General features: G+C 37.8%; 1 protein-coding gene across 2 annotated transcripts; it reads right to left on the bottom strand.

The window, feature by feature from the left end:
* Positions 1–441: 441 nt before the first annotated feature.
* LOC122014286 lies at positions 442–6,665 on the bottom strand. Of its 2 annotated transcripts, XM_042570475.1 has the most exons (6): positions 6,534–6,665; positions 6,195–6,350; positions 4,819–4,904; positions 2,587–4,530; positions 1,373–1,550; positions 442–1,290 (listed from the first exon to the last, which is right to left on the bottom strand). In XM_042570475.1, exons 2-6 carry the CDS (start codon positions 6,283–6,285, stop codon positions 614–616), a joined length of 2,976 nt encoding a protein of 991 aa, XP_042426409.1. In that variant the 5' UTR covers positions 6,286–6,350; positions 6,534–6,665; the 3' UTR covers positions 442–613. The 2 variants fall into 2 exon arrangements, with proteins under 2 accessions (XP_042426409.1, XP_042426410.1); XM_042570476.1 differs by lacking the exon at positions 6,534–6,665 and having other exon boundaries at positions 6,195–6,474.
* Between the last annotated feature and the right edge of the window lie 8,095 nt (positions 6,666–14,760).

Below are 14,760 nucleotides of genomic sequence, written 5' to 3'. Positions count from 1 at the left end.
CTCTGGAGATGGATCCTCGTAGGGTTCAACAGGCTTCCTGCCTCCCAATTGTTGGGCATTGACTATATGTACACCGGATTAACAGGGACGGATCCTTATTTAGATGCACGCACCCATCGATTGTTCTACGACAGCACAGGACCGAGTACTTTTCTATTTTTTGCATGCAAGTGACGAACAAAGACAAGAAGCAGGTGCAATCAGACAATCGACATGGAAAGTAAATCAGATTTCTTTAAAAAAATATGATAAAAAAAAAAGAGAGTAATTTATGAACAGAAATGAGATGTTATCTCTAATTAGCGAAGGTTCCTTTTAAAATGATTTTATATTAAATTTAGTGATACGTAAATTACAATTTAATAGCATCTAAAATGTGATTTAATAGCATCTGAAATATAGTTTAAATATCAACTATTCGCACAAGTCTTAAGTGCCAAGTGCTGTAGCTGCATCAATTTATTTCGTGAAGTACTCGGCTAAGAACTTCTTACAACATACGAAGCATTTTGATTTTTGAGGGTTTACTGTCATAGAAACTTCTAAAAGAGCCATGAAAACAAAACCACCATCTAGATTTTCTAGTCATGGCCTAAGAAATTGGCGAATGTTGCTAAATTGGTGAAGGATCTGCATAGCTGCTGCACATAATGACCCACGCAGCTTGAAGCTCAGCAACGAGTTCCTCCAAAAGATCAGCATTCAGTATCTTCTCCATTTCAATCACAACCAAATCCATATTATATTTCCAGACAAACAATCCTGGCTCAAGGACCTTGTTATCGCTGCACTCTGCTGGCCCTTTCTTTTGTTCAGCCACAATTTGCCAGAGACCTTCGATAAGACTGCCGCAGTCACAGGCTGGCAGACATGTGCTTGATATTAACTGCGGGCAAACACCCATGGACGAGCTAACTAAATCTGCTAAACAGCAACCTATAAGATCAAACAATAATTTTCGCTCTAATCTTGACCATGTTGCAGCAATTCCATCATACTTCTTCTCTAGTTTACTGAAAACACTTTGGTCTAAAGGGCAATCGAGCAAACAGCAAGCGTTCAAGAGCTTACTGTCGTTGATATTTTGAATACCTGACTCCACAAGTATGTCAAGAAGGTATGTGAAATCTCTATCGTCATCATCTCTGAATCCTTCATGTGAATCCCCTGAAGATAGAAGTATGGTATTGCTTCCTGCACAATCTTCATCACTTAGCATGAGAACCTCACTTTCCTCTGCACATGTACCAGCTGATTCCATTTTTAGACGCTGAAGTTGTGACCGAAGTTCTGCGGTTTGGCCAAATAATCAAATATGAAAAGATACTAAAATAAGGGGAAGCTAAAAACAGTAACAATTTTGTAGACTTGCCTTTAAGCTCTGCACTTAATCTATCAAAGCAACCAGAGCTATAAGTTTCATTCTCGGATAGGGTTTCTGAAACCAAGATTGGACTAGGCTGTTCAATGTCATTGGATTTCAGTTGTGATTCTGCTATATTTGATTCAGGTAGAATGAACTTTACTCGAGGATGGCTGCTTAATTTTTCCTGGAGAGATGAATTTGCTTTATTGAAATTGAAAGTAACACATACGCAATATTCAAAATTGTATCAACTTAATTAAAGAAATGAAACGACAACAACAAAGACTGTTCTCATCGAGTTTAGTCATATTCCTTTAAAGCTCATATATAATGCACGTAAGTTGATAGAAGTCTCCTGTTCAGGCAGCTGGAGAAAGCTAATTTTCTGCTAACTTTACTAATGTGTTGTAGTGTTCAACCAGCAACTACTTATACCAAAAGCTTAAATTTGTAGAGGACCTATTAATATATTAATTATTTTGCAAGGATCGTGATCTAACAACCTCGACTCTAACTACATAACAGATTTGTTGGTATTGCTTAAATTACAAGGAAATGACCCAATTGGAGAAGACCTAGTGCTAGATCTGCCATGCCACAGACTGAAGAGTAGGAATACTTCTAAGACATCCATCTGCTGGAAATTATTACACTCTAATTAAGTCTTACTTTATGGAACCATGACATAGTGAAATGAGATCTTTCATCTTACATTAAAGTTGTTGACAAAGTTGATGGGGCATGGTAAGACTTAGATGAGTTTTAACTAAATTGGACTTGATATTTTTGAACTAGAGATTCAAGAAATCGAAGTGAAGAAATTAGATGATAAATGTTCTATAACATGTTACCATAAAAAATAACTTTTGCTAGCCAAACATAAGAAAAGAGCACATAGCATCTGAAAAGAGAGTCGACTTATGTGGTAATGCATGATGGTTGTTTACATGTTTTATGCATAGATTTTTGATAATCTTTCACAGAGTCAACTTGAACATACTAAAATGCCATGATAATATGTTCTATGCATCAGAACATAATGTTGGAAGATTACTACCAATATAATTTGATGACATTAAACTAACAAGATCTCATTAGCATGACAGGAAAAAAAAATCACGATGCTAATCAGTTACTAAACATAGTGTTTCTTTTTGGTCACATGGAACCTGACAACCATAAAAAATATTTATTAAAGAATTAAAATGGTAGAAGGGCACCTGGATTACTATGTGATTATGAGTATGACTAGATGGAACTTGAAATGTAGACCCAAGCTCCTGGTCATGAGTGATCAATTTCCATGCCTCATCTCCAGGTATAGGAATGTAGATACTATCGTTTAGGCAATATCTTCCAGTCATGGAATGATTAGTGGGTGCAGTATTTAACTTAGAAACTTTCTTTCCAAGTCCCTCTGAATCGACATGGATCTCACATTCAGGTAGCATATCTTTATCTTCAATAGAATCATCAAATTGATAACTGTGATTTTGGTGTTCAGACTTTTTAACTTGTGGTATTAGCATGCAAAACTTTGCATCTAAAGAGTCAGAGGATTCTACATCAGGTACATTTCCAAGTATAGTCTTACCACCAACTAATTTTCTGTCAATTAATTTTGGCATGCCTGAATCTGGAATTGATTTTGAGCTTGGAGAGAATCTGGAACTTCCAAATCTACAGGCATCCTTGCTGCTAATACCCAAATGACAGATTTTGTCGAAGAGTACCTCATCTCTAGACAAATTTTTAGCAGAAATATTCTTGCTAAAATCTAGAGTATACTTTGTTGTCTCTTCCTCAAATGGTTCAGAATCTTCATTGGGCGTGCTTGAACATCGAGAAATATAACTACTATCATGAAACTGTTGGGTGACATTCCATCTCTTAGAATAGTGGCTTGGCTCCATAGCAACATAAGATTTAGTTTTTATAGTTGATGAGGTAAAGCTGCTAACCAAATCCCCATAAGCATCAGGGGACTGAGGAAATGTGTCTGAGTGGACGAGTTCTGCAATACATGGCATCATCAATGAGTCCCTAGTTCCAGCATACGCACCGGTTTGAGAGGTAAAATTCCATTTTGCAAGTCTATTCCTATTGTGCCTCATTTTTCTTGTGATATTCCTATATATTCTTTCTGAACCATCTACTTTGTTATTCAATCCGTAATTACAATGGAACAAATTCTGTCCATTTCGCTCTCCATGAAACTCCCGAGTTCTAGATTCTGCAATTTTTCTGTCTTTTTTAGAATCAAACCAGAGGTGATCATGTTTTAAAAAACTAGCCTTTGTGACCTTTTCTGCTTTCTTGCGAATTGGCTTTAAGACAACAATGGGAACAGGAAGAACACCTGTTTCAGATCTGCCCCTTGATGGTGGGGGATTATATGGAAGAGACCTTCTGTCTTGCTCACTATGCCATTTTTTAAGTCTTGTTGCATATGGCATATAAGAGCCTGTGATTTCAGAATGTAGATGATAGAACCTATCATTACCCTTTTCTGTTCTGCATGGCCTACACTGAACTTCATTGCTCCGATGCTCAGTACTACCTTTATATGGTTTTAGTACAATGATCCTACTTGACCGAGACGAGGATGGTGTATGTTTCAGATCTTGAAGATGCCTTGCAAATGGAGACTTCGAATCTTGGATATGTTCCAAAGAAATATCTTTGCCAGAATCTGTGATTTCAAAGGCACAATCGAATTCCTTACAATCGTGAAGCAGTTCTATGGATGATTGCCCCTTTACACCCACAAATTTCTTCCTTGCAATACTTGCATCGACTTCATATACTCTTCGTTTATGAGTTGCCATCGTATCAGAGTGATTTGTATGCTTCCTACTCTTGGGTGCTTCGGTTACTTCAAAAACATCTTTGAACTCTTGTTTCTCGGTGTTTCTCCAAGGCGAGCAGTTCTCACCATCTGCATAATTACCCAAAAGACTTGGGTATGAGGTTATTTGGCAGTCACTGCCCATATCTTTCTTTCTTGGGGGGAATGCATCAAGACCCATCAGTCTTGCAATTAAACTGGGTGGTGAAGGATGCTTAGTTTCTTTCACTTTTGACAATTCTTCCTCTAACAGTCTCATTTTAGGAATTTCAATAGTTTTCTTGGGAGATGACTTTTTCCATATCTCATCAGCAAACTGGAAACACAAAAGCAATTGATCAAGGACATGAAATTCAAACAATAGTTTGGTAAATGTGCAGCAAAATGATATCGGCTTAAAATAATCGTTACAACTCAAATCTACTCCAAAATCATTAATACAACATTTTTGTTAAAAAGAAAATTTCTGGTTTTTACACACTTAAATTTTGCAATAAAGCATCAAATTACACAAATAATTTTAAACTTTGCAATGAATGAAGGGAACGGGATTGATTGGTATGACTTCTGGTAATGAGAAATTAATGATGAGACTGATACTTACAGAATCTTCTGCAGGAAGGACTATGCTGCAACCAGAATCAATTGCAGCCCTTTTAATATTTGAATCTTTTCTGAACCAACACTGACCTGAAATGAGTATCTTAATATGAAATTCAAGTCTCCATACTGTATGATAGCTTTTTAGGGTCAAAAAACAAAACACTATAGAAAAATATCAGGATCCAATCATCTGGAATAATGATCATAAAGAATAATGTCAATATTATAAGATTCCTAATTTATCAGACAAACTATTTCAAGGAATTTCACATGTAAATGGCAATCACAATATTTATTCATGTTTAAATAGGATCTACAATTTAACAAATAACAATCCCTTACAATATTTTGTGAATTATCTCTGAAGGAAGAAACCAAGAGAAGCAAATAAAATCTGACAGTAGGAACAAGAATCTGGAAACAATTTCCAAAAGGAAAAATAAGTTATACTTTGGCACATAAAGAAGTTAAGTGGCACATAATATTAGAAAGTACATCCATGATTTAGTATCCGTTTCCATGTTAGTCATAAGAAAACATGTAAAATTCAAAATATGGGGGGAACTGTAAGCTAGTTACATCTGTCATAACTGCATATGAGCCTTTATGTGTGAACTATAATTAACAAAGACAAGCATTTGAAGCCATTTTTCATCCCTTTCAAGTTGATGGACTAGTTAAATCATCGGGCTAGTCATAAACAGTTCACGTCAACCTAGTCATAATCTTGCTAGGTGATCCAACCAGGAAGGCTGCGCTAGGGAAGGGGAGGCTCCCTTTAAGGAATGCTATTAACTTTGGCCTAAGTATGATTTTACGTACCCTTTTAAGTTAATAAGACAGTTCAAACATCAACATCAGACTAAGTCAGGATATCTAAAAGCTCCTCAAGCAATAGAAAAATGCACCTAAAACCCTTTGAGAGGTTTGAGGATCTTATAACTTCTTGTTGCTGAGCTTCTTTTTTTTCATAGCATCGATGGTTTATTGAAATCCCAATCAAGTAAGACTTGAGGAAGACAGAAGCACTATTTATCGAACAAAGTGCTCGTTTTTCTTGGAACACCTAGACACACACACACTTGGAAGACCAGAAAGAGCGTAAGCATCCTAAAGAGCTAAAAAAAACTGTTAGTCCGTTCGGAAAGCTCGCATCTTCCTACACATTACTTTTTGTAAAATATGTCTCTGAATAAAATGGAAAACCAAAAAGAACTGAACACTGCAACTACGAAACGGGACGGAAAAAAAAAGTTCCTGGCTTTCTACGTGGTATCCTATGCAGAAAGACTCGCTCTAAAACGTACAGAAAAATCAAATCTTTGCAGCAAATCGGAACTCAAACGAGAGAGAGAGAGAGAGATTAAAGAAAGGTACCTTCAAGTGGATCTGGGTTCACGAAGACCCGAGGCCGGGCGAACTCTACCGGCGACACTTCCCGGCGCTGTAGTCTGCTGCTCTGATTCATTTTATTCTCCTCCGGAGCTTAAGCATCACAAGTTAGGCTCTTCTTTAGAAACAAAGGAAGTGGGTCTGCAAGAACAAACGAAGCGGGACGAGAATTGGAAAGATGGGAATCGTAATAGCAAGAATGATTAGATTAAATGAGGGTTGACGCAACGGCTCGGAGCAGCGTGCAATAAATGAGCGACCGCATCGGAATGCAACGAAGAGAGAGAAGAGAAGAAAACAGATACGAAGCATTGAAAAGAGTACCCGACACGACATTCCACTCTTTAATTTCGCACTCTCTCCCTCTTTCTCCTCCTAGCTCAGCTGATTGCTCTTTGCAGCTGCCTTGTTTTGGAATACTACTGGCAAAGCCTGTGCATCGTAGTTTACTCAAGCATGCCTGTGGCTGGTGGAATCAGCGTGAGAGATATTGCTGAGCAGTCGCTGTGGATTTCCATGAGATCCGTGCGGTCTCACATCCGACGATCATCGTGTTTTTTGTTTCCGAAATATCTGCATCAGAATTGATGTCGCCATTAGCAAATTAGCAATTAGCGCAAGTGAAAAAGGTTAGCTAGAACAAGAATCTACGTTATGGAGTTTCAGATTCTCGAGGCGGGAAAATTGTTAGAAAAATCAACAAACGACAGCAGAGCATTAAAGATTCGAAGTTAATATTGATTCCCTCAGTTATCCTCGCCCCCAAGGACGCAATTAAAAAAGATCTGACCCTGATTTATCCAGTAGTCGATGAAACTCCCAATAGTTGGACCGAATTGATCATCTTCTTATAGTTGGATACCTGAACACTCCCAATATACTATATTTAACAAGGAAAGAAACTCTAAATAATTTTTGCTTTAAACATGTTCTATTAAAGTAAAATTATAAAAAAACAAAACATTTCCCCATGGGGAGCCATTTTATGAATCAGCTTACTTATGATCCCAAAAATATAAATTGATGACACACTGCGTTTTTTACAGAACAATTGCAATTAACTATTCTTATGTCGGAAATGAGAGCATTTACAAAACAACTTACATCCAAAAAAGTATTTATGATATTTTTTAAATTGCAAATTATTTGTGAATCAGTTCTCAATATAAAATAACACAGATTGACACTGCCATGCAAATTGTTTAAGAATCAACTGTCAGTTGCCGGAGATTTTCAGGACTTAATTGAATTAAATTACATGAAAGAAATTTAATTTATATGTTGAAATGACCTAAGTTGATAATCTCAGACTATCAGCAGGAGCTGGTGTCTGCTAAGTGTTGAACGCAAATTTCACAGTGGCCAATCGGGCGAAATAGGCTAAGGCCGATCGAGAGATGAGGCTAAGGCCGACCGAAAGTAGAGGTTTAGGTCGACCGAGCGAAACTTAAAGCTGATCGAAAGTAGAGACTTAGGCTGATCGAGCGAAGCTTAAAGCCGACCGAAAGTAGAGGCTTAGGCCGATCGAGCGAAGAGGCCGACCGAGTGAAGAGCATACTTTTGTCAAGTGAGTTGCAGACTTCTGCCGAGCGAGTTGTTGTCGAACAAGTAGCATGCTTTTACCGAACGAGTTGCTGCCGAACAACAGAGCAAAGCCTAGAAAGTGGTCGGATGAGTGAACTGAGTAAACCGAGGCCTGCGACGAACGTAGTTTCCTTGAAACAGATTTGCCCCTCCTCCGGTTATGCTTTGAGGCTTTCTCGGGTCGTTTGTTTCCCAGGATACAACGGTAAACCGTGATTCTCCCCAAGCACTGAGGGTCACGACAAACTGAGAGATACTCGAACTATCACGGGCACTCCGTCGAGCAAAAGTTGCACAACAGACGAGGGAATGTAGGTGGAGAGTGTCTACTGTTTTTCTATGTGTGTAACCTTTTGCCTGTGGCCACAACCTCCTTATATAGGAGCTCAGACCAATAGCAGCGTTAATGATAGTTTAATGATCATTATTTGTCATTTGTGTAACGCTAACGTTTCACTCGGTTGTATTAATCTTTCTTTCGCTTGGGCAAATTTTGCCCCAACTGGTTCGACATTCCGCGCGCGTAGGTCGTGCCCGCATATGAGTCAACACGGTTCAGTGCAATTCGGACCCAGGATTTGCACCCCCCTTGCGCATCCACGCGTGAGAGAGAGTCTCTCCCCATGCATTTGTTCACATCCTCAATGCATGTGAATCAATATAAACCAACCTATTTGCCTTAGAGCTCCCAATGTAAGACTAAAGTCGCATTCACAATGGAGCTCCATGTCTCTTCCACCTCTTCTCCATTCTCAAATCTCCAACATCAGCTTTCAATCTAACAATCACAAGTTGACACTGATATGGGTTATAGCAAACGAATTTAGAAGATTACGTGACGGTCACAGTCAAGATGATGTCATGGTCAAAATCAGAATAGAGGAACACTCCTATCTGATTATGTTAATCGCCCAACATCAAAGTTCTCAGGTCCTGTCCGAGTGGCTCCAAAGAAGAACGCTCGGATAGGGTCGATCGACTATAAAGTTGGCCGAATAAAAAGATTCTAGTATTTATTCTGGAATTCAAGAAGTAATGTACTTTGTTAGTCAAATAGCCGACCGAGTTCAGGGGAGCATGGTCGGATGAAAGGATGATCGGGCTCTAAATACTCAAGCCTTCTAAAACCTCTTTATAATCGTTCGACCTGATAAAGGTCGGTCAAATATAAGACTTTCTTTGTACCCCCGGTCGGACAAAGACCAGGTGGACTTAAAGATACTTAGCCTCATAAAGTTGTTAATATATCATCGGTCAGCTAAAAGTCGGTCAAACATAAGACTTTCTGTGTATGCTCGCCTAGTCAAATATCAGGCGGGCTTAAAGACACAACATCACAAAGTTGTTATCAGTCAGATAAAGGTCGGTCAAACATAAGACTCTCTGTGTATGCTCGGTCGGACAAAGATCGAGCGGACTTACACTTATCCTTAGGAGATTTTACATATATAGCCGATTGGGCAGAGATAGGCTGGGTTTAAAATTACCTGATGTCATATTGTCTCATACATAATTTATCACATAGCTCCTTGAATTGATTTCTGGCATATTGTGGCCACCATATTAGTCTTTAAACAAATCTTTGCAGTATTTAACACACGACAATACGAGTTAAAGGTGCTCCATTTTAGGGGCTTACCATAAATGCCCAGTCAAATGAGAGATCAACCGAAATATATTCAATAAAAGATATTTCAATTAAGCAGCCGACTTAAGGACCAGTCAAAATATATTTAGCAGACAAGCAGCAGACAACATTATAATAGCCTGTTAATGTTGACGGGGAATATTCCTTGAAGATTCCCTCACTAATTGATCCGTTATAACAAGTATACTCCAACAACTTCACCAAAGGCCTAAGTCATAAGCAACAAAAAAGGTACATCTGTGGATAGAAAAAAAATTTCTCGGACTATCATTATGGATCACCTAGACTATACTTTTTCAATCACCTAACAAACTCCGATGCAAGGGGTCACCTCACGATCACGAAAGTTTTGTGAAAGGTGGTATATAAAGGGGATCTTATCCGTTGGCAAGATATGCAATTAACATCATCTAAACCTTACACTCATCCTTTGTTGTTCTTCATTCATCCGTTGGAGATTGTACTGACCTAAGCATCGGAGGACCTTATCAGGGATTCTTTTCCTGGTATTTGGTCACTAATGATTTGTTGGATTGTCGGATTGTGTGCAAGATCATGGAGGAGCTTCATCGTTGGTTAAAGAAGTCTTTCATCGATCAACAGATCATCCACTTGAGCCAACGTGCTATCTTCCTAGTCTTCAGACAAGATCAAACACACTATTTTGAGTAAAAAGATATCATATCAGAGTTTAAAAGAATAACAAAATTAAAATATCTGAATACTAAAATGAGAATGTATGTTGAATTGTAAAATAATTTTCCGCTTAAAAAAATATTTTATGTTGTTTCTCAGAGCACAACTTGTTTACTCTATCAACTTGTAGTTAGAAATTGCAAATTCATATTATTCTGAGAACAAAAACATAATTTGAAGACAATCTGCGATCTGAAAAATGACACATAATATATTTTTTCTAGGTTACAATCAACCTGCACTCTTATTTGCAAACAACTTGGAATCTGAAATTGATTTTCCAGTTCAAATCAAGGTAGATTCAACACTCCAATGGATTGTGTTTTAGGCATGTTTTCAGTGAAAAATTCTCACATTTCCAGCATAATAAACAGTGCCATGACTATTTACATCGCTTAATCCGGCTCATTAGCAATTCGGGTTGAATTGTCATTCAATATAAAATTATGTAAATCTTGTAAACACTTAAGGAGGACAGCAGAGGATGAGTGTAAGGTTGGGAGAGTGGAAAGTAAACACTTAAATTGTCATTCAATATAAAATTGCCTATTAAACTTATTAAAAATATTTTAATTTGATAAATAGATCCATCAGTAAATTTTATTTCTCGTAATAATAATAACAAGAAGTTGTTTTCAAATAATTAAATATTTTAATTTGATAAATAGATCCATCAGTAAATTTTATTTCTCGTAATAATAATAACAAGAAGTTGTTTTCAAATAATGGCAAAGTTCAAATGGTTTGTGACTATGAAATGTAAAATATTATTAAAAAAAATGCTATGAAACTTTTAAAGAAAGAAAAAAAGACTGATAATTGACTCTTACATATCAATAGGGATTTCATAAATTATAAATTAAAGGATGATCCATTACATGAAGATTTTTGATTTGGATAGACTCTATTTTTAAATAGATGGAGTTCATCCAAATCAAGGGTTTAAAAAAATGGATCATCTTCTGATTCGTAAATTATTTATGGACCAGCGGATCTGTCCTCCTTACATACCCCACTCACGATTATAATTACTTACCAAGAAAATGATTAAATACAAAGAAAATTCATATAAAAATTAAAGAGGAAATCCTACAACAAATCAATGAGTGTGTGTAGATGTAATGGTCAAGTGATTGATTCTCGACCAACGGGTGTACTTATTGTTTTTTAAATGAAATACGGCACAACTCACTCTCCTCAGTCCCCACCTTTTGCCCAATTGAATGAAGTGTCAGTAAGAGACTATAAATACTGGGCAAAGGCCACGATGCAACAGAAGACAAACTACGGACGAGGCAGCAAAAAGGAAACTGCTTCCCTCTGGATTCACAATAATTGTATTAAAGTTGGACGATGAACGGAAGAGGACGAAGAGTTATCTGAGATATGACAATTAGACAAGATTGGATCATTTGATCTCGTCGCGACGCCCACGGCCATCTTCGCAGACTCAGCCATGCCTCCGTGCATGCCACCGCTTTTCATTATTCTCTCCGACAGACTGAGTCGATGTTGTCAGTAACTGTAACCGGTGGCAGCGGCACCCGTGAATAATAATATATCGCACCCTTCTACGTGGATGCCCACAGAACCTGTCGATTTTTGTCTCACGGGTTAGAAATTGAAAATATTTGATGAAGTGACGATACAAATTACAACATGCAGAACATGATCGAGGCATCGAGCGACTGGTTTTAATTAACTAGCGTTTACAAATAGATGTAATTAGATCGATGAAAATTTGCCTGAAACAAATGACTTGACCCAGTTCGAGAGCAATGGCATGAACAGCATTTAAAATGACATGAAGTCCGAACTGCAAGAATGATTATGTCGTTTGGAAAGTTTGAGCGCAATGGGGCGAGAGACCGGGTGGAAGGCGGCGACGGCTATTGCCGTGCAGAAGGGGTGAGGAGCCGATCAAATTTGCGGCCGAGCAGGGAGGTCAGAGGTGTCAAATGAGTTCGGCGCTGTACGGCCCATTAATCGGGCCAGGCCTGAAATAGTTATTTGGGCTCAGCCCGGCACGTTCCACGTAAATCGCCATGGGAGAAGTTGGGGCACTCCGGCTGCTTTTAAAGATTTTAAAATGAATAAATTTCAAATTAAAAATATATTTGTCAGAAAAAAAAAACAACGTAAGATTGCAACTTTCAGTTATTAAATAAAAAAAACAAAGCCCAAAAAACAACTGGGGAAGAAATAATAGTAATATAATAAATTAGAAAACAATTAAATTAACGGCGGGACGGCGCGGAGCACGTACCGCTCGAAGCGGGTATCGCGACGCGTGTAGCCGCTCCCTTTGTCGGGTACCGGAAGGCCTCGCGCGCGACGTGGTGTGTAGGGCGGGACCCTAATGCCATGTGCGCGCACAAGCGGACAACCGCATGCGGCGCGGCCAACCGACCCCACCTCTATGATTAAGACGCGTTATGTGCAGTGCAGGAAAACATTAAGCGGGTGCGCTCGTTTAATTAATTCAACACCAACTTCAATTGAGTCCAATCAATTCGTGTTATTATTATTATTTTTATTATTTAAAAAAAATGCATTTCTTCTACCAGAGACTAGAGTTTGAAATTTGAATAGTTTTAGATTTATCCCTAAAATTTGATAAAACTACATTTTGCTCTTTAAACTTTCAAAATTCATACCATTTACTCAGATTTAATACGGAAATTGCATAATATAAATATACATATGACATGTAATTCATGTCATTATTTCCTTATGTAACTTAATTTTGTTAACGATTAGGGGATCTTATATTAAATTTGAAAGTGTTTTTAAAAGCAAAGAGCAATTATGAAGAGTAATATATTTGTGTTGCTACAATTTATAATCTTACATTCAAATTCTAGTAGCACGACAGAGTTAGTAGTATGACCGACATAAATTTTAAAATTGAAATTTATCACTACTATTTTAATTGAACAGGTATTGTGAATACAATTAATAAAATCAAATGCTAATGTCATTATTAATTCATATCAAATAACGCAAACATAATTCTAATAATGAAAAAATAGATCAAATATCAAAATTACTAACCCTAATTCAAATATCTATATCATATGTTTATTTAGCTAACATATTGACGTTCAAACTAGGATGGTAAACTAGCTAAGTCAAGTTCGAATCAGCTTAGGCTTGAGTGCAGCTTAACTCAATTTATACTAGCTCGATTCAAGTTCAAGTCAAACTCGATCAACTTCAAGTTCAAGTTGAGTTTTGATTGAGTCGCTCATGAGCAACTTGACTCATTTATGTCCCTAGTTCAAACCTCACATGTCAAGATAAATAGATACTTGAATCTAACAATTTAATTCCTCCAAATGGGGAGCGCAATCAAAAGATGCTGGGCATCTGGGTTGACTGTCGCACGCGCTTCCCGATTTATCCTGATGGCCGATGGAAACTTCCGTGAGATCAGGCCGATCATCCCAGAGATAATCAATGAGACTAACTGAGATTATCATTTGAATCTAACAATTTAAATTGGGCATTCATTCTTGTCCTTATTAATAAAATGTTACCACTAGAGTTGATTTAGAACTAAGTGAATGTATACGACAAGTGCATGAATTAACATATTTGTATAATATAGTATTTACTCAAGCAACCTAATTGGGCACCCTCATAGTGGCATTTACAAGGTAGAGTATAAAAATATAATTTGTCAAAAAGATAGAGGTCAAATGAAAAGGTTAGCAAACTTTAATGGCAGACTTTCTAAAAATGAATAATTAACTAGGTGAGCCATTAACATAGTTAAAGGTTGATATAGACCTAAAAGTGGACACTAATTGCATGCAGGTCACGCTAGGTTTCCTCACGAAAGTCATAATAATTCAGATAAGGAGAGTTTGTCTACTGCACGTTGGCGGGTTATCAATTTGGGGGGTCACGTACGTCGCTAGTCACACCACTTCTGGTTTGGGTTACCACTTCGGGTCGAGTCGGAGGATGCACAATTGGGTCAACCGGTAAAGTAGTTGGAGTGGGCACAACATAATGAAACGAGATCGATCGCCCTACGAATGCATGATTTGGAAAATTAAAGGCACGCAGGGGTGTGGTTAAAAGGGAGGGAGGGAGGGGTCCCTCGACCTTTGGGGGGTCTCCCTTTAATTGGTGCAGTCTTGATCCTCGGGGACCAAATAGTATGAGCCTAACCTTAGCCTTGTGGGGGGTGAGCATGATGAGCCTATGAATCCATGTGAAGAGGGAAGGGACCAATTAATTGAGAAGGAGCTGCAGTTCACTGTGCTTCTGCATGTGTGTAGTGTAGCTAGGGACCCCCTACTTCGTAGTATAAACACTGATATTAAAGCTTAGATTAGATAAGATCGACTAATTCAATACAAAAAAAATTCTTTTTAATTTTTAAGTACGAATAAATTCTCATTCTGAAAGCATCATTTCAAACGCCGGCCAAGGTGTTTCCATGCACTACGAGGTTGAAAGTGTAATGTGCTTGCGACTTAGGGTTTAAAATCGCGAAAAGACAAAAATAAGAGAGAAAAATGAAACCAACTAGGAAGCTCAATCGGCAAAGTCATCGACATCAAAAACACAATTGACTTCTATTTTAGTGTGTCAAGCTATGTGCGAAATGCA

This window comes from Zingiber officinale, chromosome 8B, assembly GCF_018446385.1.
Source record: "Zingiber officinale cultivar Zhangliang chromosome 8B, Zo_v1.1, whole genome shotgun sequence".
Classification (NCBI taxonomy): domain Eukaryota; kingdom Viridiplantae; phylum Streptophyta; class Magnoliopsida; order Zingiberales; family Zingiberaceae; genus Zingiber; species Zingiber officinale.
The sequence above is the reverse complement of the archived record's forward strand: the minus strand, read 5'-3'. Positions and strand labels throughout refer to the sequence as shown.

Bases quoted from the DNA above. Each gene is read 5' to 3' on its own strand.
- LOC122014286 (XM_042570475.1), bottom strand. From the start codon at position 6,285: ATGAATCAGAGCAGCAGACTACAGCGCCGGGAAGTGTCGCCGGTAGAG. The intron at 4,531-4,818 runs GTAAGTATCAGT...TTGTGTTTCCAG, and splicing joins TCCTTCCTGCAGAAGATTCT to TTTGCTGATGAGATATGGAA. The intron at 1,291-1,372 runs GCAAGTCTACAA...GCCAAACCGCAG, and splicing joins ATTAAGTGCAGAGCTTAAAG to AACTTCGGTCACAACTTCAG.